The sequence below is a fragment of the Rhyacophila brunnea genome, unplaced genomic scaffold (genome assembly GCF_057557595.1).
Source record: "Rhyacophila brunnea isolate RB1 unplaced genomic scaffold, BYU_Rbru_1.0 scaffold_6, whole genome shotgun sequence".
NCBI lineage: Eukaryota > Metazoa > Arthropoda > Insecta > Trichoptera > Rhyacophilidae > Rhyacophila > Rhyacophila brunnea.
Window position 1 is genome coordinate 17,445,451 of NW_028233276.1, and position 27,908 is coordinate 17,473,358.

The window sequence follows — 27,908 nt, forward strand, 5'->3', positions numbered from 1 at the left end:
AGTATGAAGATATCTCATCCAAGTGACAGCTTCATACTATTTATTCCTATCCAAGTGCACTCGTATGTGACATCTTCATACTAATTATTCATATCCAAGTTACTTGGACCGCGTCCTACTCATCCAAGTTAACTTGGATAGGAATAAATAGTATGAAGCTGTCACTTGGATGAGACATCTTCATACTAATTATTCCTATCCAAGTCTACTTGGATCGTACTTGGACCGTGTTAACGCGGCTTTAGGTAGGTACTATAATTTTCTTGGACCGTGTACTATAATTATATCCTTGTCTATGACTACAATTCGGTGAGATAGCAACACTGAGTCTGTGGCTGTCAAATAGTCAAATTAACCAAAGGGACAGGGTCCATAGGTTACGTCAAATTAACACTCCTTCCTTCGCACTCAATAGCTGACTTAAAACTTTATTTAAGTTTTTTTAAGACGAACAGCACCATTCAATAACCACACTGGTGAGTATAAATAATTCATTTACGATTTCAAATGGTAGTAGTATGTAAAAGTAATAATTTTCTCCTAAAGTCGAAATTAACAGGCATTGCAATTCTTAGTAAGTGATTGACCGGTATTTGCATGGGCATCACTATTGTCCTTTACGAAGTGATAATTTATTACATACACATTCATGTGGAAGTATACTTACTCGTATTTGATATTCTGATGAAATTCAAGTATTTTTTTGATAATTTGAAATTAAATTAACACCACAGTATTCTTTTCAATTTGTATTTATATTTTTATTCTAATTGACTTGAGCTTTGTTTTATTCCATTTGAGTATTAAATTTTCTATATATTTTTAGTAAGAATATATTTGATACCTACTATAAAGATGCCATTCTTTGCTGGAAAGTGTCTCAGCCAAGCCCGTCTTGTAGGGAAGACAGCAATTGTCACGGGATCTAACACAGGCATCGGAAAGGAGACTGTTTTGGACTTTTATAAAAGAGGTAGGTATGTAATATAATAATTTTATTGATCCATCCCAAACAACCTGTTTATTTCTATAAGTTGTGAAATGTTCAATTTGTACATTGTTCATCCGATGATGCCTCCACGAAACACTTATAAGAATAAGGTTGTAAGCCATTTATTCAATCCTTTGAATTCGTGCCGTAGATTGAAACCACATGATTGAAGTTCTCTTATGGTGAGTGTAAGTAGGTCATAGTGTCAATTACAACCATTTTCAGTTGATCCCTTAAGCTTCCCATACACGTACAGTTTGAGTAGCAGGTTGAACATGGCACAGACAATAACTGTTCAATAACTGTACGTTAGTGGGCACACCACAGATCAGTTTAACTACCCCATTTAAATCTGTCAAACGGTCAACAGATGTGCCCATATACGTATGGTTATTGTCTGTGGCAGAGCAAGTGTCAAAAACTATGGAGGTTAAGTTCGCGGAGATAATACATAGGGGTAGTAGGGTATACTTGAACAATATTGATAGGTACACGAATAATTTTACTTTGAATTTATTATGATTATAATTGTTTTTATTAGAAACAAATTGACATAAAATACACACCAATGACATTGGTAAAATAAATCATGATTTCGCTAGTGGATTCTGTATTTTATCGATTCACCGAAACAATATTATACACATTCGTGTAAATATAAAATATGAACCATAATCTTTTCTTTTGAATAAATTATTCCCTTTAATGGACATATGAGTCAGTATTTATCTATTTGGTCATATTTTTAGAATACGGTAATATTTATATAGGTATTGATTTTATATACCATAAAATATTTAAACATGCCACAAAATTATATTTACATGAATCATCAGTATAATAATTAATTACTATGATATTATTAAAATATATACGTAAATTTTATTTAGATTTACCGACATTGTCATTCACAATTAGGTATATTAATTTATGTTGTGAACGTCTTAAATTAATAATTTGTAATATTCACTACATACAATAAATAAAATTTGAATACTAAGTTATTAGTCTATATTTTCACAATAACTTAATATTTATAATGCTCTCTAAAATTTTAACATTTATATTAATTCTGTGTCTATTTGGCAGAAGCAGATAAATGTACGATTTTTGGTGTTTTGAGGTTTAAATACAGATTTGTTCTTCGATGTGTATATTTTTATTTGCCAAAATCAGATATGGCTTATCTCTTCTACTGACTTCATAATCAATGAAACAAGTTTCAGATATGTTTAAAATTAAGCAAGTCATATTTGTCAAAACAAGATATGGTTTTGGTAGGTACTATATGGATTTTGGAATATTTTTTTTATTTATTCAGTAAAATTTTGCAAGAAGATGTTTCAGAGTGTTTTTGGCTTATCCTGAAATAAAATTTATTGACAAAACGCAGCTCGGAAACAGGAATCATAGACGGTGACTGAAGAGGACCATACAATAATAAAAACATTGAAAAAAATTGAAGTAATTAATCATATTAACAGGTTTCCGAAATACCAAAGTCGCTACTCCCGAAGCAATACACGCAAGCTTTATTTATATTCGCAACTTAATATTGAAAAAATGTATGATCTGTATAAAAACAACCAGACTTCTCAACAGAAAAAACCTTTTACATATTCTAAATATGCTTAATTTTTTCGTGAACTAGGCTACAAATTTAAAAGTCCTAGTATAGACACGTTAAAGTATGTGATAATCAGATTAAGTGTGCAAACGATTTAGAAAAGAAAGCTGAACTTGATGAAAAAAACGAACACTTGGCTAAGGCTGATGAATCATATAAGAAGAAAGTACATAACAAAATGTTATCAAAAACTAGTCAGTTCACTCAAAGGCTAGTTTTTGATTTGCAACAATGCCTGCCCACACCTTCCCTGAATATCAACATAGTGTATTTACCTACTATAAAAAGCAAGTGTGGACTTATAATTTTACAATTAGAGATTGTAAAACAGATACCGCAAGCTGTTACATGTGGCATGAAGGGATTACTGGTTGGGGATCTGATCAAATAGCATTGTGCTTCGTACAGCATTTCCAGAATCTTTCAGAAACAGTAACTAATATAGTACCTAGCCTATTCAGACTCCTGTCCAAGGCAAAACAAAAACATAAACTTTTCTTCAGCATTGTCTTAGTATGTCAGTGAATCTGAACACGTGCATTCTACAGACCACAATTTTTCGGAAGTGGGACACACCAGAATGGAATATGACACGGATCATGCCTGCATCGAAAAAGCTAAAAAATCTATTGAACTTAACATCCCACAAGACCAATCCAATTTGTACGAACTGTACGAGGCCAAAATCCGTTTAATGCGGTGGAAATGTCAGCAGAAACTTTTCTCTCTTATTCGGAGTTACTGAAAACTACTTTCATTAAGAAGTCAAAGTGTGTTGAAGGGCAACTGATCAATTGGCACAGTATAAAGTGACTACTGTATGAAAAACTACTCGCTGATATAAAATTCAAATACTCTCTGAATGATGAAAAGCCCTTCAGAACAATGAAGTTATTACGGAATTCTAGAGGGCGTCTACATATTCCTAAAATACCGAGGACTCATATGGCACCTGCCCGAATAAATCCTCAAAAAAAGAAGGACTTACTGAGCATGATGTATTTGATAGATCCCGCGTATCATACTTTCTATAATTCACTTGAAACCCAACCTTCTGTACCCAATAGTGGTGATGCTGAAACCAGCGAAGACGATTATGCATGGATAACATGTATATTGTTATTTTTAAGCCACCTATAATAATGTATAATAATATGCCTAACCTAGATATGTGTGAGATATGGTACATTATTTTTAATATTGAATTTGCCAAAACCTGATATGTTCTTTAATGTGATTTTTTAGAAAAACTGTGCTATTTAAATAAAAATGCTTACAATTGATTAAAACTCAGATAATTTCTTAATAATATTACATTAACTTTCCTTCATAATAAATTAATTACACAGTATTTATCACCAGACACACAACATTCAAATTGCTCCCCTGAAAAATAGGTAAAACGTCCATATCTGCTTCTGCCAAATAGCCACAGAATTATATTGTATAAAATAATATTATGTTTACATAAATAACTATAACTTTGTTTTACCCTCGTAAAAATAAATAAAATATAATATTTGCGATCTCCGCGTACATAATATTATTACATTATTAATAATAAATGAATTTGTATTTTATAACAAGCAACACCAGCCGCAGTTGTATCGTGCGGTATATTCTACTTAACGTTATCAACATCTAACGTCACCCGAGAAGTTTCGGCGAGTCGAAATTCAACAGTTTTACAAAAACACGGGAGTGGGGGTCGCTGGCAGTTTGAACCTGGCACTCATCTGGCATGTCGAAAACTGTCCGTCTATGGGCGCAGCAGATTATCTGCCAAAGATAACTGTATGGCCGCCATTACGTATTAACTGGCATGTTCAACCTGTTACGAAAACTGTTCGTCTGTGGCGGCCTAATGGTATTTGTCAGAAAGATTAAAATAATCTATCCTGAAATTTAAAAAACCTTCATTTTCACAAATAGGTATTTTATTCTTATATTCTAAAAATTAAATTTTTTTTTTAAATGTACAGTCATAAGACATTTCTTCGGCACATATCGTCGTTGAGCTGATTAAAACCTTTGAAATAATATTGGTTCTGTCTTATCAAAGTATTTTTTTTTATATTCTCTATTGATTTATATTACAGCGCATATTTTGAACGCTCGATGAACCACAATTTAAATATAATTAATTGAAACCTCCGATCTAGCTTGACTCATTTTAATAGGACCGTAATACGTCCAATTTATGTAGAAATCAGATTGTTTCTATCTCATATAACCAATGATGACGAGCCCTTTATTACCTGTTGTTTAGAATTATACCTTCGCGTTTGTGCTTACAGGGCAGTTTTTGTGTCTATTGTAAAATTTAAATTTACTGGTAATTTTTATATTTAATTTAATATTTAAAGATACTGTGCGCGCCTAATGCACAGGGCGCGATACCCAAGAGACACAGGTTCGATTCCTGCCAGGTGTCATACTTTTTTCGAAAAAGATAAGAGAAGAAGAAAGAGTGTTTTCAGAATTATGTATTTTCAATAATTAGAATGGTACATTCTTAAATCTTGTGAATTATTCGTTGAATAAAAGAAATAGTTAATAAAAATATTCAAATTAAAATACAATGTAGGGACCTACTAATAAAAATCAATTTTCCAAAAAAACAAACGCACGTTTTATAGTTTTTTTCAAAATTGCAAGTTTATAATGCAAGTTTTTTTAAATCATTTTAATATTTTAGATACAGTACACACTCGGTAATCTGCCGCTGGTTTATCCGAGAACTACTATAATCCGCCGTTATTTTTACTAGTTGAAAATACAAAGTCAAGCTCTATAATTCACCTGTATTCGATTTTCAAATCCAGTAGTCCGCCGCTTACAAGCATAGGTACAACGCAGATGTGACGGGTTTATTTTGGAAACTACTCCTTCGTAAAACGTACGTTCATCACAAAGAAAGTAATGTACCAGGGAGGAAAGTGCCCAAGGACCGCATCACAATCATGCCGTGCTCCAATGCAACCGGGACACACGAAATAAGGTTTTTGGTCATAGAGAAAGCCAGGAATCCTAAGCCATTCAAGAATATCTGCCTCACTGAACAACTGGTTGTGTCAAGTGATTTACTGTTTAATAAGTAGGTATGTGGAACGTAATTTCGCAGTCGTCGCCAATCAGAGACTGACAGTCAAGGTGTGAGCACGTCAATTTGTTTTGTGATGGCATCGGAGGAATATATTCTTAAATCGTGTAAAGATGACTACGCTCGTACGTTCCGCATGTACTTGAAAAAGAAAACATGTCAATGAATATACTATTATTATTACGAATATAAACATAACATTAAAAGGATGCATGTTGAATTTTTATGACAAATTATATTTCATTCGGCCCGCGTAATTTGCACAATCAGCGCATCGCCTAGTCACGATCTTTTTAGACCATGCCTCAGCTGAAGTATAGCCTTAATAAACTTAGTTTATAAATATGTATAATTTAGTAAATATGTACTTGATTTTGATTATCAATAAACCGTAATTTGCTAGTACAAATTTCTCAAAAAAACTATTTTTACGAAATACCGGTTTTAATTTTTACCATATTTTGTATGTATGCACTACAGTAAGCCGCTTGTCTGGTTTTCGGGGTGGCAGATTACTGAGAGAGTACTGAAACTGTGCAAAGTAATTATTTAAAATAAAAATGTGTTGTCATATCACCCTTAAGTATGCTTGCTTGATTTGCTAGATTGGTCTTGTGAAACAGATGCAAATTTCTGAACATAGATTTTGTTAATCTGGAATTAAATTTTTTGATTATATGTATACCTATATTGAAAAGAAACATTTGACTAAACAATACATAAAAACACTATTTATAGAGATGATTGAGTTTTATGATTATATTTATTAATTTGGTTTGTCATGTTTTAGGAGGTAGGGTCATATTGGCTTGTCGGAATTCCGAAAAGGCCAATGTCGCCCTTGAAGAAATTAAAAAAAAATGTGAGAAGCTGGAAGGCCTCGGTACACTCGCATCAGTCCAGTTAGATTTGAATTCATTGGCTTCGGTCAGGGAGTGCGCTAAACAAATATTGGCGACAGAAAAACAAATTAACATTCTTGTGAATAACGCTGGAGTTATGATGTGTCCAAAAGGGAAAACCGAAGACGGTTTCGAAACTCAATTCGGCACAAATCATTTGGGACACTTTCTCTTCACCTTGTTGTTGCTACCGCGCATAATTAAGTCTACTCCGGCCAGGATTGTAAATGTGTCTTCAATGGGACATAAATGTAAGTATTTTACACAATTTTTATATAATTTTTCAGTATGTATCCTACATTATTGATTGTAATTCAAAATGGGAGAATGAGACAACTGCAAAATTAATTTATTCTGTTGGACTTTTCTTCGTTTGATTTTTGTTACCAGACAATGGATGATATATGACCGAAATGGTGTACTACTCCCTTTTAATGGAAATTTTTGTTTTTGAAAAGTCGTCTATATCAAAGTGTATGTTGTCTGAGTCGCTGTTGTCCTGCCAACTGCCTATTTTATTTTTTCTTATTAAAAAACATCCATAAATCAAATCTTTATTTCGTAAATCAAATCTGTAGAATAATTCTTCTATTCTGTAAAACTCATGTGCATTAACCCGGCGCCCGCTTCTGTCACGAAAGTAGTACGCGAAATTGCGCAAAACTACGGGGCTACAGCGCTTCTGTCGCCAATGTTGTACGCAAAAATGCGCCGGTCGATTATGTAGAATATACATGACGCATGATTTTGAAATCTCTACCATAATTTGCCTTATTTCATTACCAACGGTGACATATATATAATATTGTCAAATAAATTATGTTACAATACTAAAACTTCGATGTTTGACATGCCTTCGACAGGCCGTCAATCTACGCTCATTTAATTTTGGCTTGAAACATCGCGCCACTTTACTGCGTTTGCGCAGTATGCGTAATATCACTGTTGTGAGAGGACTGTGCAAGGAATCGCTCTTGTCGTTTTTCCGTACAAAATATTACGTATTTTACGCGATCTATTGTATTGTGTGAATTTTATTATAAATATTTTGTCTGTGTTATTGTTTATGTGTTTTTAACTATTCCATTCATGTGTATTAAACTGTTATAAGGTGTTTTGACTATATTTTTTTGGACTATTTTACCTTTTTTATCGTGTGAGTGTTTGGTTGAAAACTTTTTTCAAACTTCAATATGGCTGGTTTAAGTGAGGAATTGGACTCCGATTACGAAATGTCTGAAGAAGAATTGGAACCATCTGACCTCAGTGATGTAGATATATCAGAAGAGCCAATTGAACACTTGAGAACATGGACATCCGGACCCCATGTCCCGATCGTGTATGAGTTTGATGATTTTCAATCCGGCATAGCAAACAGCGATTTGACTGAGACTTCGCCTGAGTGTCTTTTTTTTGAACATTTTTTAAACCGTGATATAATGTTGAAGGTAGTCCAACAAACAAACATTTTTTTTCACTATCAATATAATACTCAAGAACTTGGACCAAAATCACGTTCTCATAATTGGATCGATACAACTGTATCAGAATTATATGCATTTTTTGCGGTGTCAATGCTCATGACACGAAACAAACATTTGTCACTAGAAGAACACTGGAGTACGGATTGTTTTTTAAGTGCACCCATTTTCGGTCAGACAATGCCTAGAGACCGATATGAGTTATTGCTCCAAATGCTCCATTTTTCCGATCCAACAAGTGTTACCTCAGATAGACTAAATAAAATTAGGTTACTTTTAGAGCATACACGCAAAATTTTCAAAGACACGATGATTCCGCATCAAAATCTCTGTATCGATGAGAGCATTATTGTTTTTAAAGGGAGACTTATTTTTAAACAATTTATTCCATCGAAGCGTCATCGTTTCGGTATCAAAATGTTCGTGCTGTGTGACGTTATGACGGGTTATATTTTAGATTTTATTATTTATTGTGGTGACGGGACAGACATAGTGGATAGCCAAAACTTTGGAATTTCCGGAGCTGTTGTGACAACGCTGCTGACCGAGTATCTGGGCAAAGGGCATTCGTTGTGGTGCGATAACTGGTACACCGGTCCACAGTTATTCAAACACCTCCATGAAAATAAAACCAATGCTTGTGGGACTGTACGTAAGAATCGCAAAGAAATGCCATGCTTCAAAAAGCTGAAAAAGGGGGAGACAGAGGCAAAGTCAAAAAGCCCACTGTTGGCTCTCAAATGGTGTGACAGAAGAGATGTCCACATGCTTACAACCATGCACGATGACTCCTTCGGTCCAACCGGTAAAACTAATTTTAGAACCGGAGAACCCATTATGAAGCCAAAGTGCATCTTAGAGTATAATAAAAATATGGGGACTGTCGACAAGGCCGACATGATGCTCAGCAGCTTGTCGTGCATGAGGAAATCTGTGAAATGGTACAAAAAAGTAGCATTTCACATGATTGACCTCTATTTATTAAATTCATTCTATATGTATAAATCTGTTACTGGTAGTAAAAAAACTTTAGGAGAATTTCAGTTAGTCGTGATAAAACAATTAGTTGCTAAGTACGCTGTGAAAATCACGAAAACTCCACAACCCAGACCATCGACTAGTGAAAATCCATTGAGGTTGTTACCTAGAACTTTAACAGATCATTTGCCGGAACACATTCCGCCCACGGCAAATAATAAAAAGCCCAGAAGACGCTGTCATGTGTGCGGAAATTCAAAAATTAATAAAAAAAAAACATCTCTATCTAGATATATGTGTTGTATTTGCAATGTGGCTTTATGTCTCAGTCCGTGTTATAAAATCTACCACTCTTCAAAACAATTTTAAATGTGAAAAGTAAAAATAAATATGTAACTCAGTAATAATATTTAATAGCTGTTTAAGTGTCTGCCTAAAAGTTTGTTTAGTCTAAAATTATTGTGCTATATTTACGACCCTACTCAGGGAAAAAACATTATGTGTGATTTTATTACCATTTGTGAAGTGTTTCTATACTCACGTCAAGCACGAGCGTGACGAATAACAAAATACAAGCCTTGCAGTGCTCCATATACATAAAACAAAATGGCGGAAATCTTCTAAATGGTGAGTCTTTGTATAGAATTAATTTCTTCGGATATTTTTGACATTATGACGTGATTTATTACGGTTTTTTAATGTTGTAAAATAATCTGAACATGTCTAGGCGCCTAAAGAGCCATAAAACTCATTTTTTATTACCATTTTTATTATGAAACACAGAAGTTAAATTAAACAAAAACCGTCACCGCGGAGAGTGAATTCGTCATACTACAATAGCCCGCGAGTGCCAGGTTAAGGACCCGGCCCACATGCTCAGCGTAGGTCAAAATGGAGCTTTTATGGTATTTTCAGAGCATAACCCTGGACATTCCTTAAACGTTGTAGATAATCTATTTATATAATTTTGAAGCCTTATTATCCTTTATATTTATTTTAAACATTTGATGACTGCATAAAGCATATTTATTACATAAAATAGTATTCTTTTAAACCTCTCACTCTAATGTTTTAGAATATAGTCATATTTCAGTACACCCATGTGCAGTGGTGTTAAGATTTTTTAGATTTAATAATTTTTAAACACATTTACAAAACCATTAGTAAAATTAATGTTAACATTATATAGTGACATATTTACGATAAAAAATTATATTTTATAATCTTTGTGATCCCAAACTTGACAAGAATTAGGCATTTTATTATTCAAAAAATGGGCACGATTAACACATTTGAAGATAATTCTAAAGATACTGATTATAAGCTATGTCTTTGACCATTCAAATGTGAAAAACATCCTACGAATAATGATTTCTTTATAATAATTATTGACCTAAGAATAAGGTAGTATTTTTTTGAAATACGCCATTTCTATTGGCATTTCTCAGTGGTTAAGCTACAACATACGGTCGTAGCCATAAATTGACAAACGATAAATGAAGTAGGGAGTAAGATCATGGTAACGCACATGTTTGAACATTTACCGTTTTTAAAAAAATATTTTTTTTTTTTGGTTGTCTTACCTAGCTACCTAGCGAGTATTGATTGCCATTTTACATACAATTCAATTTGCTTACATTAATTTAATGCAACAATCATTAAATTAAATTTCACGATGGGAAAATATTTAGCCATTCTTCAAGGGATTGTTTCATAATATTTTTTTTAAATTACTTTTAAAATTTTACTCATGGGTTTCTAAAACAATGAATATGTTTTGCAGTGGGGACGGGAACCCTTAATTTTGATGACTTGCAGTATGAGTCGCGAACATACAGTGCGATCGGTGCCTACTCTCAGAGCAAATTGGCCAACGTCTTATTTTCCTGGGAATTGGCTAACAAATTAAAGGTAAAAAAAAAAGTAAATTGCCATTAACAGATTTTATTTTACGGAGAATGATCATTACCCTTATTGAATCCTTGCGCTGGTAAGCGTTGTGAGATATCATTTATAGATTAGAGTGATAAACACAAATTCTGCTATAAATTATATTATAAACTGAGACCTTCCTGCAACAACACTGTAAGTATATCGATTTTGGGCAGTTCTGAGTTATGAATGCCACGATGTTGTATATTATCTCCTTGGGCATCGAACGATGTATTGAACAACCATATACATACATTAATTAAAAACATTGTTTAAATCAATTTTTAAGTTGCCGTCTTTTTTTTGCATAGTAAGAAATGATGTACAAGGTTTTGACCACTGGGGTAACACAGTGTTATTGCAGGGATATCATTCTTTTTTTTATGTAGACCACTAAACATAATCAATTATTTATTTTTATTTGCATTAGGTACATACTTCTTTTTGCTTTGAAACGTTATTTTCATTTCACCAACATTTGTTAGAATCGATATACAGTGTTGTTGCAGGAGAGGTCTCAACTATTGAGAAAGATAATACTGATGTATACATACAATAATATATTATATACATATAATAATGTAGTATTTTGGCCAGGTCTTAAAATAACCCTGCATAAAGTATTGGAAAAGTCTTAAAGACCTATAGAAATGGAGCCTAAATATCGCTACCTGAAAGCAACAGTGGGATAAGTCAAAACTACTAATAATTGAACTTTAATATTTGTGCCATAAAGATGATATAGTTAATTACATATTATTATATGCTTTGTATTTTTTACGGTTTATAATAGAAATAGATAATAATGGTGAGATATTTTTGTATACCATTGTTAATAGTGGGTTATGTCAGTTATCCTACTGTTGCTTTAAGGTTACATGACAATTTTAATAAATACAACAGTGGCATTTTTCTTTTAAATGGGGTATTACATTTAAAAAAAAATCTTAGTTATTCATTATGTACGTATAGCTCTCAGCAATCGATCGGCATACTTATCTCAAAATCAACATTTTCTCTGACTCACGGTTGCTTTCAGGTAGTGATATATGAATTAAAAAAGAAGACTGAATAGAACTTCTGCAATGACATCCCAATATAATTTCAGATTCATCCAATTTGTTAATTACATACACAATTATATGTGTTGATATTCGCAAAATGAGCCTTCAAGGCACTTAAATTCATATGATTGGATATTATATAATTAAATTCGATTTCAATTTGACATTTCACACATTATATTATTAAGTACTGTATCAACGCAGATATTTGAATATAAAATTTAGCTATAAATGCCTGTGGAAAGATACTCCCTCGTCAATTTTATGTAGGCAGCCAAAAGCAATACAGTGACCATTATTTTTAAGATGAATACATAAAACACTGAGAAATGCGTACGTAGGTTATTTATTTATAAATGGCGCATGCACATATTCAGAGCAGATCATGAACTGCTAATAGAAGAAGAAAATAATGAACTTGTTACCAACGCAACCACGCGTACAATCATTCAATTCGAAAATCGAACTGCCTTCAAAACTACTGAATTTGTATCAACTCTAATTTAAAAAAAAATGTTTACAATCATCAAAATTGTCTAAGTTCCATTTTATGTGATAACTGAAATGCACGTATTAAATTACAGATCGCTCTCGTTTTTTGTTAGAATTAGAACTTTTGTATATCACCCTGTCGTGTTCACTAATGTCTCACTGTCTTGATAAATTTTGATTTTAACTTCTAGGCACACAATATTGAAGGTGTGACAACGTACTCACTCCATCCTGGAATGATTAATACCGAACTTGGCCGACATTTGGATGAAACCTATTTCACAGGACTAAGTTATTTGATGAAACCGATGTCAATATTTGCTAAAAATCCAGAATCTGGCGCTCAGACTAGCATATATTGCGCCGTTGATGAGAAAACTGCTAATGACACTGGACTGTATTACAGGTATCTATCATTCACTTTCCAATAATCTATAGTTTACAGGGTATCGATAGTTTTGATAGATAATATGATGTGGTTAGAGCAAGAGAAAACGATGCAATAGGCTTCATCTAAGAGCAGTCGGTCAGAAGTACTTATTCCACAATTATTATATTAAATTCGGTAATGTAAAGCCTTGGGTGTAATATAATATTTTTGGAATCATTATCATCATCAGCCTGATTCTATCCACTGCTGGATGAAGGCCTCTTCAGGCTGTTTCTACTTCTCTCAGTCCTGTGCATTGCGTTGCCACGTACTTCCGCAGAACTTTTTCATTTCATCGATCCAGCGGCATCTAGGTCTACCTTGCGGATGTTTTGTACCTCTTGTATACCACTGGATGACTAAATTTGTCTGTCCAACGATTGTCTGTTCTTCGAGCTACGTGTCCAGTCCATCTCCATTTGAGGCTTTTAATGAACTCTATCTCATCGCAAACCCTTGTCTGCTTCCTTATCCTGTCATCCTCTTTTTGTCCTTTTGCGTTATGCCCAGCATGCACCTCTCCATACCACATTGTGCTACTCGTAAGTTTCTGGATCTCTTTTACTTAGGGTCCATGTTTCACACGCATATGTGATTACGGGAAGCACACACTGGTTGAACACTTTGCGCTTTAGGCACAGTGGAAGGTCACTTTTGAAGACATTATTCAGGCGGCCAAAAGCACTCCAGCCTAACTTTACTCTGCGAACAATTTCATCAAATATACATCCATCTATAGACACTTGGTGGTACTTTGGAATAAGTACTGATAAATAATTATTTGTATTTCTAATAATTACAAAATATGTATTGTTTTTTCAGTGATTGTGCTATTGTAACGCCAAGTAAAGCAGCTCAGAATCCGGAGATGGCTGAAACTCTTTGGAATGTATCGTGCAACTTGGTGGGCTTGAACGACTGGGATCCTTTCAAACCGGAGACCTCCAGTGTGAAATAAGTTGCTGCGCGATAACCAAACTTTAAAGATTACATATTTTTATAATGAAGTCAGTCGCAGGACATATTATTTCATCGATTGCCTTGATTTATTCAATTTGCACATACTATTGTTGAGTATTCAGCTTCTCGCCTTCTTATTCCTTTAGTATAAAATTTAATATTATAAAAGACACTAATGTCAGAGGGGGAGGGCTAGTCTGCCGTTCTAACTTTTAAAAAAATCCAACTGCGCACCACTATGTCTTTGTTTCTATTGTCATCAGCGTGCATAATTATTTTTTTGCAAAAGTGTTCTTAGATTCACAAAGTAAATGTAATACTTATTATAATATTATTGTACACATAGATAAGGTTTGAAGAGCGGGAGGGGCACAACGATGCAACAGGTGCCATCTTAATATTCTGCGATAGCGACCATAGATAATAAACACATTAAAAATTGGATCGCACACCTTAATTATTGTTAAGGCCATTGCTATCGGCAAACGACAAAATAATTCCTTCTGTTGATTTAGTGAAAGATTTCTTCGCCCAATATGGGAAATTTTGGGCTGCAACTAACTGGCAACACTGAAAGCGACCAACCGGCTGCACAGAGATTACAGTTCCTCGACTATGTATTGATACGTATTCCATAAAGCATTTTTAAATTTGTTATACCTACCTGTGAATATTTATCCCGAATAAATGACATTGTACTGGTTATCTGTGATAGCTCATCTAACAAATACCTTTAAACATACCCCTTACTGTTAATTGAAGTTTGATTGCATTTGATGAAAGCCGGGTTATGTTGATTGAACCCAACCTTTTAAAATGGACACTGCACTCATATTTGACATTATCTTTTTATCATGAGTCACATAATTAATATAAATAAATAAATAGGTGGTATGGATTCTTTATAATTTCTAGAAATGTGGTGGTGGATTCTATATAACTCAATTTTCTATACAAGATTAATTGATGACATTGCATTTATATTAATTTTCATATTGTTTTTGTGATATATTATTATGTGTTATTATTCTCTGTTAATAAATCTGTAGTATTATGGAATTTGTTGCTTAATATTCCAGCACGTCATGTATTTTTCTATAGGATGTTTTACCTTTAAATAAAACATTTTTTTACAAATTTTATAATATTAACACGACACATTTACAGTCCTTAATATAATAAATATATTGAATGATAAACAAGATTTTTATTTTATTCAATTAGAAAAAAATGAATATTATATAAGTATGTAACAGTGGCGAAGACTCCATACTAGGCGATTATTTAAAGCCTACCTTAAGAAAAATAATTTTTAATTACATTATTGACATAAATAATATAATCACATATGTATATTTTTTAAAGATATTTAATTCGCCAACGACATCTGTTGTGCATGTAGAAAAGTAGGTATAAATAAGTATTATAATTAAAGAAATACAGATTACAGAACACCTGTTAAAGGTTTAAAAAAATACGCCACAGCCATGTCTTCAACAAATTTGCCGGGAATTGTGATGTTTTTTTTTATGGACTGGCACGTGACCTCAGCATGTCTATCCCAGTGTATAGAAGACGATAGGTTCTGATGCGTAACCCTAAAATCTTTGCGTATAAAAAAAATAATTTCTACGGCTTTCAATCACATAATATAGATTGTTTTTAAAAATTAAAAATTTTATCTATGTAATGATTTTTGATGTTTAAAATGTTAAGGAAAATACACAGCCTACCTCTTTCCAAGTCACTCTTCGCCACTGTTATGTAATAATATATGTATATGTTTTTGGACACAACAACAGACCATGAGTTTCACTAAGAGTAGTCTAGTGAAACAATAGTGCATATAGTAATAGAAGTGAAACTTATTTACAAAAATCCAGGTTTTGAGATAATCACATACATTAATATATTGTGACCTAATCGGGGATCGAACCCAGAGCCACAGATGAAAGGTCAGCGCCTTCCACATCGGACTACGAAGGCTGCCTTGTTTGTTAACAATAACTTCCACATCCTTTCTAAAAAACCATTATAGCAAATAGCACTAATTTAAATAACAAATATATTTGAAATTCCCGCAAAAATTAACAATATGTATTCTGATAAATAGCCTTTGAGTGAAAAATACTTACACATAGTGTAGTGTAGTTATCTCGATTTGTGTACATACCAAGATTTAAACGAGATATTGGTTAGCGTTTCGGCAAAGTGGGCTCACACCGTCTTGTGATGACAAAAATAGTCTTTTTGAATATTATTCATGGTTTATGGTTTGCTTGATCAAAATATTTTTTAAAAATGAACACACAAATTATAATGGTACAAAAATAAACAACATAATAATATAAAGTAATTTTATTATGATAATTCATTACGTATGTAGGTATATTTACATTATTTGGTAGAAATATCAATATTATAAATAATTTCATTATAAAATAAACATAGGAGATTCCTGAAGGTTAAACAAAACATATACAATTGTTCATAAGCAAATCTCAGTAAATAATTTATTTCAAAATTATAAGTGTAACCTAAAAATTGAAGATTTACAGCTTCAAGAGATATTATTTTAACGATAATAGTGGTTTGGAAATGTATATTATTGATTTTGAGAATTAGCCTTAAACTTAAGCGGATTGGAGACCCTGAAGATACTGGGCAGCATGGCGGCTAAGGTGGTGAAGACTTCTTCGGAGATGCCCTGCGGAACCAGGAATTGAATATTTTTCAACTCAGAACCTCCCCAGGAGGCCATTTCTATCATAAATCCTTTGACGCACTTCAGCACCAACTCTGCTCTCTTAGCACACCATGCTACTGTCATTTCCTAAATCAAAGACAAGATATAATAAATCAATTCATAAAAAATTATGTATATTGAAATAATTGATAAAAACTAAAATAATCTCCATTAAGTGAATAAGATGTATGAAACTGAGATATGTAATTTAGCTTTAAAGACGTCATTGGAATAGAAATTACTACATGCCATACAGAAACATTGGAGTTCCCATACAAAATGGTCTAAAAATTAATCTTCTTTTGGCTGTCCTGAAAAGTAGCAATTTAAGATTTAACGCTTTCTTCCTTTTGCACACAAATATGTAGATGGAGCCTAAATGTGTGAAAGGGAAGTGAAAACATGGACCCCTGATCTACTAATTAGGATGGCTTACAAATGACTTCGCACTGCAGGCTCATTTGAAGAGTATATCACACCTTTACTAGAAGATATTTGCCAATTTCCAGGCTGTATGAAATGACAATCTGTCACGATGAGTAGATAAGCAGCCCGCTATAGAAACTGCATGTGAATAAGTAATAATAACACAATGAATATAAAATGGCAGTCATTGCTTGAGATTGCAAATCAAAAATGTCAACTTGGCAGTGTTAATATCTGTGCAGTTTACCAACTTATCAATGCATTGTTTGTTCAGTAAACGAGTTCAAATGTCGTAATAAAAATAGTATATTAATATGACTAGTGAAAGAGAAACAATAGCTCCTCCTATTTGCAATGAGGAACCATCACTAGATTTTAAGTGTATTCTCCTATACACATGTTAAAAAACAACCAATTACCAAGAATAGGCAATCTTTAATCCGAATTGTTCAAGTTTGGAGGAAAGGAGTTCATAGATTGCATGCATGAAATAATATAAAAATATGGACACAAGAAAATATGCTGAAAGAATGCAACCTCGGAATTATATGTCCACTCCATGAAAAAGGAGATTCACGACCTGCACAAATTATAGAGGTATAATTTTTCTAAATACAGTCTTACAAAAATAGATCAAACCAAATTTTCGCCCTTTGACAAATTTTGGAAAACAACTATGTATAGAGTTTAGAACCTCCATTTACACTATTATACAATTAACACAAATCAATTACATGTATGGCGCCATGAAAGAGATAAATATACCTCATATGCTTGTGAATCCAGTGCCAACGACATCTATCACATAATTGTCATAATAATTTGAAGATCTTTTCCCCTATTTCAATAAGCACCATTTACGGCATGTCTCGAAAGTTTAATAAAATAAGTGACATCTCGTTTCGCTTCACATTATGGATTATGTTCGCGTGAATTCGAAAGTATTTTTTATATGAAGTTTGTTTCTCATAATTTGAAGACGTCTGGGGCGGCCAATATAAATATGTAGCCTTTTTAAGGAGCCCCTACATATTAGGTACGTAAGTGCACATTTATTCAAAATAATTAATAAGAAGATAATTTAAAAAAATAGTTTCTATGGGATTCAATCACAATAAATAAATATTGATCTTGCGATTTTTATTTATCAGTTAGGTAGTTCATTCATAGACTAAGACAATTAATTCAGTCAGTTATGCCAGTTGAAATCTGATGTTTAACCTAAGTTTGTGTTTTAAATAAGAAGTATTTTAAGATGTCTAGCTTAACGGGTTAAATTATAAATTGTTATGGAAAAGAAACACAACAATAGATTTTTTCAAAGATGACAATATATCTTGAGCGTATCTTGCGTTTATAAAGTTTAAGAAAATACATAATTCAAACTAATTGGGTACCTATTGATCAGTAGTAATGTCAGATTATCTTCTTATTTCTTGTAAATATATCTAACAAGTGTGCTTTCTTCACAGCCTACCTCTTTCCAAAAGTCACCCCTCGCCACTGGTATTTATGGGTTTTAGAACGAATCATAAGAGTTTCCATTATTTCTTTTTCATCTTTTTTTCTCTTTTGTTCCGATCGTTCGCCATTAAGCGTCTCAGGAAATTCGCTTTGACATACGAGTGCTTTGGATCACATCGCAATCTAAGGTTTGATTTTATAAGTGTATTTAAAAAATTTCATTCAACACATTATTATGACGTATTCGACAGTTGTAAACTCAACATTATAATTACCTACCTCTGACATATCGTGCCGTAAAAGTACTGGTAAAGTCAATGTAGTCACATCATTCGAACAGGCAGTTTTTAAGATATTTCTAAGGCCGAGTATTGCTGGATGTCGAGAATTTATATCATCTGTAAAGGAAAATTGATGTTGACGTAAACTCTAAAGGGATAAATATTTTGAGTAAATTTGAGGTGATGAAAGTTGTATAATACAGTACTGCATACTAACTAGATCTAAGGGAGGAGTCATCCGCTATTAAATGGAATAGTATGTGAACATCCGCCAAATTTGAATGCTTGGTAATGTAAATGTCTCCAGTTTGAAGATATTTGCTTTCTTTAGTTTTCCGATTTGATGATCCCTCCGGATGTCCAGATTCAGCCAAATTTTTTATACGTTGGACATTTCTTGATATGACCTAATAATAAAAAGAGTTTAATTAGTAATGGTAACAAATTCAAAATAAATGAAATAGAATAATTACGAAATGTATGTGTATTCATTCCTAAAGCATTCTATTGAAAAATGAGTTTTGTCTTCAAAATAACTATTCTTTTCCTTGCTTATTTTTTGTCTGCTGTTTATACAAAACTTAGGATGGAAATAAAACTCGGATAATTGAAGTTTACATACAATATTTCAAAGTTAAAATAATTTCAAAATAATATGTATACCTATTTGTAAAATGCATACGTAGCCTGTTACAAAAAATAGTACTATTATGTAGCATGTTTATTTCTTTAATTTCTTATATATTATATACATGTATCAGGGATCGAAATGGACAGGAGCGCCATTCCTATTCGTGAAATCGGTAAAATAATCGCTCCATCTCTTGGAAAAAATAATTTGACCGTCTGAGCTAGATAGGCCATATAATAGAAAATCTAACACACATATTTTTATGAAATACACATAACATTTCGCACCGTGAGTGTAAAACCAACGCATCTGCAAAAGACATATTTTGGATATATTAGGGTTTGAAGTCTTCGTTTTGTCAGAAAAAATAGATTTTCTAAAAAAAAAACATAATATTTGGTTTATATCTACATTATATTGCATGTTCTTTCAGTTACTTCACTTTTACATGATCAGGTTCACGACTTGTGCAGTTGTTTTGCATTTAATCTCGAAATTGAAAAATTTGCAGATACGTTGGCTTTACACTCACGGTGCAATTTGATAACTGTATAAATATCTTCAGAAAACTGTGTAGCGTTCTGGTTCGTAAACTTTCCATTTCGAGCGCTGATATGTATATAATATGTATATTAGCTACGAAAATCATTTTCAATGTTTCAATTTCTAGTTATGTAAGCAAAAAATATTGTAGCCCAGGTATCCGGCCTGCAAATGAATGAGGCAAGCATAACATAATTACCGGTTCTTTCACATCTTCAATAATCTTCTCCAGCTGATCATCCATTTGGGGGAAATGAAACTCTGTGCTCTGTTGGCAGGCTTTCTCAATTTGTTTTGCCAATCCTGTATAATGCGGGGGAGGCGTGTCCGTCAACACAACAAGGCCGCACAAGTCTCCCGAGTACAGACCCAATGCAGTCTGTAATCTTCTTGGGGCATCCATAATTCTGACAGAAAAAGATATCAAGTTAAACAAACTCAAACATGTACTAACAATTTTCTCATACTTACTGATTTAGCATTTATTATAAAATTGACCCGAATAAAAAGCAGATACTTATTATGCTAAGTAATATTATGTCTGCAAAGATATAGTAAGATAATGATGACTTTTAGTTGACAATATTCCTTTTCGCCAGAGGTGGACGAACCGTGGCCCTCCACGCTAGTGAGGAAGGGTGGAGGTAGGCTGTGGAGATCTGACAAATATAGTGGATGTCAGCCATACTTATATTCATTGAATTACATAATTATACAAGTTACATTGTTTAGTTTTAAAAAATCAATTAAGCCCTGCCTATCATAGATTGAAGAATATTTATCTATTATATGGTTTGAACAAAGCTGGGATGGAGTACTTTCGGACGTCTGAATAGTACCTTCAAGAATGACCTACCATTATGTCTTAAGCGTAGGGTGTTCAACCAATGTGTGCTGCCCGTGCTCACGTATGGCTGCGAGACGTGGACCCTCAACACGAGAGATGTCCAAAGGCTAAGAGACGCACAGCGAGGCATAGAGAGGTGTATGTTGGGCATCACTCGAGAGGACAGTAAGAGAAACGAATGAGTTAGGAAGCAGTACGCGATGTAATAGACGTTGCCAAACAGCTGAAATGGAGATGGGCGGGGCACATTGCTCGCCGAAAGGACGGCCGCTGGACAAATGCCGTCATCCAATGGTACCCAAGGGGCACGAAACGGCCACAGGGTCGCCCTAAAAGCCGCTGGATTGACGAACTCATAAAGTTCGGCGGAAATACATGGCAGCGAATGACAAGGACCGAGAGAGTTGGAAGAAGCTTGGGGAGGCCTTCATCCAGCACTGGATTGACCCCGGCTGATGATGATATGGCTTAGGCACGGTTTAATTAAATTATAAAAACTAGCCAACACCATCTCCAATTTGTATTCTTAGTTTTATGAAAACAAATACTTAAGACTGTCAAGGTTTAGTGTGCACTACTTATGTCGGATCTCCACAGCACACTCCTACACTCTTCGTCACTGCTCCATGCCATTAATTATAGCCCTCTGAAATATTGCAATTGCAAAAAAATCATAGAATTGCCGAATAATTATCTAGACTAGGTCTTCAATGAAAAATTGAAAAATAATTTTATTCGAAACTAATGAATTTTATTATGCTGCAATAGATATCATTGACATATGCAGTGATGCAGAGTAATATTGCCCTCGATAAAGCCTACAGCGATGAATATGACGTGTCAAATTGTAATTATAAAATATAATATTATCCATAACTCTTGTACCTCGTATGATCCCGCCCCCATGAATAATTAGAAAATAGATAAAGTGACCCAACTGATAAAGGTTGTGCATTACAGCTTTAACCGGATGAAAGCGGTGCTAATCGTTATGGCGTTATTATAGTACTATATTGTATTTTGTCATATTTCAATTATTGTAATAACTTTCCAAAACTGCACTGCACTTAAATGTCACTTAAAGAACGATCGCTAAATAAATAATTACAGTACGCACTGAGTTATCCGCCACCCCAAAAAACAGACAAGTCTCGAATTATTGAAAGCAGCGGATTATAGTGCATAGGTAAATATGGTAAAAATTAAAACTGGTATTTCGTAAAAATAGTTTTTTTGAGAAATTTGTACTAGCAAATTATGGTTAATTTATAATTAAAATCAAATATTTACTAAATTATACATATTTATAAACTAAATACATATTATAGTTAATCACTTGACACAACCAGTTGTTCAGTGAGGCAGATATTCTTGAATGGCTTAGGATACCTGGCTTTCCTTATGACCAAAAGTTTAATTTTGTGTATCTCGGTTGCATTGGAGCACAACATAATTGTGATGCGGTCCTTGGGCACTTTCCTTCCTGGTAGATACATTACTTTCTTCGTGATGAACGTATGTTTTACGAAAGAGAAGTTTCCAAAATAAAACCGTCTCATCTGCGTTGTATACTTGTACGTGGCGGACTATTGAATTTGACAATCGAATACCGGCGATTTATAAAGCTTGATTTTGCGCTTTCAACTAGTAAAAATAACAGCGATTTTTTTTAATACCAACCAAAATTAAGCAGATGATGACATAAATACAAATTTACAGATAACTTTACAGGAACGATAGAACAAACCTGTTATCAAGTTGCTTGACTTTGCAAAATTTCATGATGTCAGCTGACATTATTCGGATGTTGTGCATCTGTTTGAGCTGTGAACCAAGATGGATGGTGAAACTTTCTTCCAGCATACGCTCAGGATGCGAGGCAATTTTAGGCGGTGCACTCTGCTGAACATCAGAATTTCCGAATTGATTTAGTGGCGAATTTCTACAAGTAGAAAGTCAAATTACAATACAGTAAAAAAGTAGCAAAAACATATTATATTGTTTATTATACCTGCATTTTAGACATCATTCGTTATCTAATAAGTGATAAATTATATTGCATTGTCCTCTACATCTACATCCTCTACATCCATCAACGAATAATGATTACTTTATAATAATTATTGACCTAAGAATAAGGTAGTGTTTTTTTGAAATACGTCATTTCTTTTGGCATTACCCAGTGGTTAAGCTACAACATACGGCCGTCGTCATAAATTGACAAACTATAATTGAAGTAGAGAGTAAAATGATGTTAACGTGTACCGTACTGTACCGTAAAAAAATACTACCTTATTCTTAGGTCAATAATTATTATAAATAAATCATTATTCGTAGGATGTTTATCACACTTTAATGGTCAAAGACATAGCTTATAATGAGTATCTTTAGAAATATCTTCAAATGTGTTAATCTTGCCCATTTTTTGAATAATAAAATGCCCAATTCTTGTCAAATTTGGGATCACAGAGATTATCAATATAATTTGTTATCGTAAATATTTCACTATAATAATGTCGATATAAATTATACTGATGGTTTTATAAATGCGTTTAAAAATTAATAAATGTAAAAAATCTTAACACCACTGCACAGTTATGTACTGAAATATGACTATATTCTAAAACATTAGAGCGAGAGGTTTAAAAGAATACTACTTTATGTAATAAAAATACTTTATACAGTCATCAAATGTTTAAAATAAATATAAAGGATAATAAGGCTTCAAAATTATATAAATAGATTATCTACAACGTTTAAGGTATGTCCAGGATCATGCTTTGAAAATAGAAAAAAGCTCCATTTTGACCTACGCTGAGCATGTCCCCCCTTAACTCAGATTATTGTCAAAATGGAGATGAGGTTGGGATTTCGTTCGTATTTATAGCCTTATCATCATATCTTGGATACCGTCATAATGGTGATCTGGGGAACTACCGACCCCCTACACTTTCATGTATAAATCTACGCCACCGAGATATGATGGTCCTAGTTCTTGAAAACTCATTGTGTATAAATAATACCATTCTAAGCAAACAAAATCAGTCCAGATCAATAAATAATTATTTCATCACTTTATTAATAGCAGAAATATGAGCATTTTGTAAGTATCAATAATTTTAGAGCCATTTATCTCCTAATTACCTGATATGGAGATAAGGTTAATTATATAATGAAAGGAAAATAGTATGAATACATTTTCCGAATGACCAAACAGTAACAGCAACTATGAAAATTAACAAAATCTCCCCGGATGTACAATTAGTGTAATCAAATCTAGATAAATAAATGGGGATGTATGACAATCCTGTTAACACTGACAACATTCGCATCTAAGGCCGTAAATTAAGCATTGGCCGCAACTTGCAAAGGCATGTTGAATAGCACGATTTTGTATTAAATTATGAAAATCAGTATTTGTACGTACTGTACTTGTATCTGGTCATAATCACATAGTGCGTGTGTAGCATTTACTGATAGTGAAATAAAAAAAAAAATGGTCAACGATTAATAATGAAATGGATGACTACCTGGGGGTCCGTATAGCAGAATTTGTCTGATGATCTTCAAGGATGGTCATTAGCCATGATCTGTATTCAGCTCGCTGAGCTTGTTGCAGAGCATCCAGCTGCGATCCCCATCTGCCAATCACCATACTCTGCTCTTCGAAATGCTTACCGACCAATTCATTAATTTCACTCTCCGTTGTGAATGTATTCAAGAGACGCATTTTCCCTTCCATTTCTGAAGTTTGACTGTGAAGGAAAGTACATCAAATATAATATTGGGTTACAATAATGGTTTTAAAGCTTTTTATAAACAATCTAATCTTCTCAATTGGCGCACTGATAATGGCTCGGGAAATACTATAGTTAACATTTTGAAAATCTACATGTACATAAATGATCAATGAACATTGAAAATAATATTCTTTTCAAAACAAAGTATTGACATCAAACTGAATGAATCCTATTGTTGAATATTGAAGAGCTCAGCGATTAATAAAAGTGTAATAATAAGGGAACACAAAAATAATTGAGGGTAAAAAGGGTATAAATAAGTGATTTGGAACACAACACTCGAAAATGCTGAATTACATGATTTAATTTACTCACTTATTGGTAAGTTTATTTATATCTTCATCCCGTTGGTGAATTACTTCTTGCACAGATCGAGCATAGGAGCTTTCAACTTGCAAAATGGCTTCCAAGGCTGGAGAATGAACCAGTCTGTGATAAGCAGCAGCAAATACTTCCTCATCCGAGGCTCCTTTTTGCTCGGCGTACTCCAATGTCTGATCTTTGTAGCACTTCTCCCAATTTTTTATGACCTGTTCGACATCTATTTCGCCCGATCGGGCCTTTTCAATTAACTGATCATCTCGGTTGTTTGAAAATTCTTGGCTCTCTTTCTTCACGAATGAATTCAAGGCTTCATATAATTCTATAAAACAAAATACACTTTAGGTCATGTCGCTTAAATATTAAGTAATATACGAAATAGGTTAAGTAACAAAAGGCATCATTGACGTTAATTGATTTTCACAATGAAGTATACTTGATTCTTAAGCGAGTTCAAAGCCCCCAAAAATCTATCAAATAAAAAATGTAATGGGTGGGCTTGGTTAATCTGAGGGGTGGACACATACCATCTTCTAAAAAAACTGGAATATTGAAGGCGGATATAATTCTCTGCGTAAATTCTTTCGTACATCCTGAAAAAGGTATATTCAAAGGGATTTCTAATTCATAAAACTTCTCTTTGTCTGCACAAGTTGGAAACGAAAACAAAAAAGTTCTTATATTTTGTTCACTTTCAGCTGTCATTTTGACAGCTAATAATTATTACTCGATGTTATAGGTAGGTACCTACACAAAATGTCAAAATTCACGATTCAACGAGAAGTTGCCGACTCAACCATAGACACTACTGTCATCCCTACGAATTAAAAAAAAAATATTAGTATTTTCGACAAAACGATGGTAGGTACCTACTTATAGGTACCTTTGTGGAATATAATTCAAAAGAAAGAATTGCTTTATTTCTAGCACTTTAGAAACTTTATTGCCAATGGTTATACGATTAATTTAAAAAATGACTAGATAGGATTTACTTGGATCTTTGCTTTCATAAGAAATTGAACTATACTAATAACATTAATTTACTACTTGTTATGTTATTGAAAGCAATACAAACTCACTTATTTGATGATCTATGTAGGTAGGTATGTCTTCATTTTTTTGTTATGTACCAAATTATTTTAGTAATACATAATGCCTTTTTATTACGAAATATTTTGTTCCTCATTGTTGTCTAGCATGAATCGTATTTTCAGTTATGTGGCTAAGTTCAGTGCAAATGACTGAGTGAGCAACATGGCTGACAACGTCGGTGGTATTGATAGCCCCGCTGAAATATCAGGTAAAGCTTTAATTTATCTTGATTTTTTCATATGCTAGTTCGTGTTTGATGTGTTTATTCATGTGCTATCTTAAATTTAGAATTCAACACCGGCATTACTTTTTGTAAAATTGAAATACGTATTCCAGAACAACAGTCATCGAACCGTCAACCTTTTATTGGCTTTATTATTAAAATTTATTAAAGTGATTTATTATGAAGTTATCTCAATCCGCACATGAATAGGCACGTGCAGTGGAGATCTATGTGTGCTGTGAATATTTACACATATAATCTTTTGAATCGGTATTCGTTGTCAGACTGTCGTATGATCGGAGGTTTGCGATACGTCCTTGCTTCGCATGGGATGGGCATAGTTTTTTGTGTTACGTACTTTTTTACTATGTACACATTGGTTGAGTTTGACATATGCTGCTATTTTTAGTAATATTCATTATATTCTTTCACATTTACACATTGATGCATTCTTTGACAGAATCATTTAATTGCAATATAACCTCATTTCTATGATTGGCCGTGTTAAAATAAATTTATGTGCTCCTAAATGCCTCAAATTAGAAGTGAACGGTTCGAGCACTAACTACGTCAGCTGATCGTGGATGTTTACAATTTGAATGTGTATGTGTTTTTATTTGAGTTATTGATTGATTGCATGAAAAATTAATCCAGGCCAAAGAAAACAAAATTATAGTCGACTATTTCCACACACAAATGCGTCTGTCTGTCATTTATATAGGTAATACCGATGTTAAATAAATCCTCATGACAAAGTATGTAATCCTTCCATGGGTCTGCAATATTTAATATTCACCCGACACTATTTTGTGATTTCTGGTGAATTATTGTTTTATCGTTTACCGTTTATCAATTTATTCATTTGGCGACTTGGGAACAAAAATCTCTTCTTTTATGTCACTTTATTGTTTTGTCGGCAGTGTTCTGCGATGATGCTTTGTGATCTGCTTTTGGAAAATATTATGAACATAATTGTGTGATTAGTATTAATTATTGTTCTGGATCATTTTTATTACAAATGCATTCGTAAATATCTATTTATGTCGCAATGACGACGTAAAGTGTGAATAATGTGTTATTTAATGGTAAAAACGACGCAAGTTTTTATCGTGTACTTGCGTCCAAATCTTACCTTTTAACTAATAGATAGGTATGTCAATAGTGTGCTATATAGGTATAATAGTAGGCATTTCACCTGAAAATATTAGGTAAGTGTGTGTATTTAAAAAATCAGCCAATTTAAAAAATGGAATGTCACCCTTGTCATTTTGTCAAGTTTGACAGTTTACCCTTTACCAGTTACCATAGACACGTGCTGCATTTTTTTTACCACAGTGCAATCAATAGATTTATTCTATCTTGATAATCATTCAATTTATTCATGGTAATAATAAATGATGCAGAAGAAACGTTTTTGGTAAGAAATGCTTTTATAATGTTCGATTAGTCAAAATTGAAGACGGGCAGGCATGTAGTTAATAATTTTATTCTTCGGATGAATTGTTGTGTCCGGCCGTTATGAAGCCAGCCTACCGTGACTTCCAGGGGGCCATGTCTTAAAATTCATGCCAGCT

The 27,908-nt window shown here is 33.3% G+C and overlaps 3 protein-coding genes across 14 annotated transcripts in view; 2 read left to right on the forward strand and 1 right to left on the reverse strand.

Moving 5' to 3' along the window:
* LOC147065328 (retinol dehydrogenase 11-like) lies at positions 1 to 15,156 on the forward strand. Its single transcript, XM_085956469.1, has 7 exons — positions 1 to 62; positions 319 to 476; positions 827 to 973; positions 6,512 to 6,874; positions 10,866 to 10,993; positions 12,762 to 12,976; positions 13,823 to 15,156. Exons 3-7 carry the CDS (start codon positions 856 to 858, stop codon positions 13,956 to 13,958), a joined length of 960 nt encoding a protein of 319 aa, XP_085812595.1. The 5' UTR covers positions 1 to 62; positions 319 to 476; positions 827 to 855; the 3' UTR covers positions 13,959 to 15,156.
* Positions 15,157 to 16,305: 1,149 nt separating this feature from the next.
* LOC147065329 (FERRY endosomal RAB5 effector complex subunit 3) lies at positions 16,306 to 25,783 on the reverse strand. Its single transcript, XM_085956463.1, has 8 exons — positions 25,547 to 25,783; positions 25,014 to 25,341; positions 24,429 to 24,653; positions 22,646 to 22,840; positions 20,251 to 20,458; positions 19,095 to 19,284; positions 18,876 to 18,994; positions 16,306 to 16,793 (listed from the first exon to the last, which is right to left on the reverse strand). Exons 1-8 carry the CDS (start codon positions 25,722 to 25,724, stop codon positions 16,566 to 16,568), a joined length of 1,671 nt encoding a protein of 556 aa, XP_085812589.1. The 5' UTR covers positions 25,725 to 25,783; the 3' UTR covers positions 16,306 to 16,565.
* A 466-nt stretch (positions 25,784 to 26,249) lies between these two features.
* ens (MAP7 domain containing protein ensconsin) overlaps positions 26,250 to 27,908 on the forward strand; it is a 536,619-nt gene continuing 534,960 nt past the window's right edge. For all 12 annotated transcript variants that reach the window (XM_085956431.1, XM_085956432.1, XM_085956447.1 and 9 more), the window contains exon 1: positions 26,250 to 26,319. In XM_085956431.1, coding sequence (XP_085812557.1) covers positions 26,274 to 26,319 — 46 coding nt within the window. In that variant the 5' untranslated portion in view covers positions 26,250 to 26,273. The remainder of the gene's footprint in view (positions 26,320 to 27,908) is intronic.

Excerpts from the sequence above, each read along its gene's own strand:
- LOC147065328 (XM_085956469.1), top strand. The coding sequence starts at position 856 with ATGCCATTCTTTGCTGGAAAGTGTCTCAGCCAAGCCCGTCTTGTAGGG. Across the intron at positions 974-6,511 it reads TTTGGACTTTTATAAAAGAG|GAGGTAGGGTCATATTGGCT; the intron begins GTAGGTATGTAA and ends GTCATGTTTTAG. Across the intron at positions 10,994-12,761 it reads AATTGGCTAACAAATTAAAG|GCACACAATATTGAAGGTGT; the intron begins GTAAAAAAAAAA and ends TTTAACTTCTAG.
- LOC147065329 (XM_085956463.1), bottom strand. The coding sequence starts at position 25,724 with ATGACAGCTGAAAGTGAACAAAATATAAGAACTTTTTTGTTTTCGTTT. Across the intron at positions 20,459-22,645 it reads GTCAAGCAACTTGATAACAG|AATTATGGATGCCCCAAGAA; the intron begins GTTTGTTCTATC and ends TTTTTCTGTCAG. Across the intron at positions 19,285-20,250 it reads TTGAAGATGTGAAAGAACCG|GTCATATCAAGAAATGTCCA; the intron begins GTAATTATGTTA and ends TTTTATTATTAG.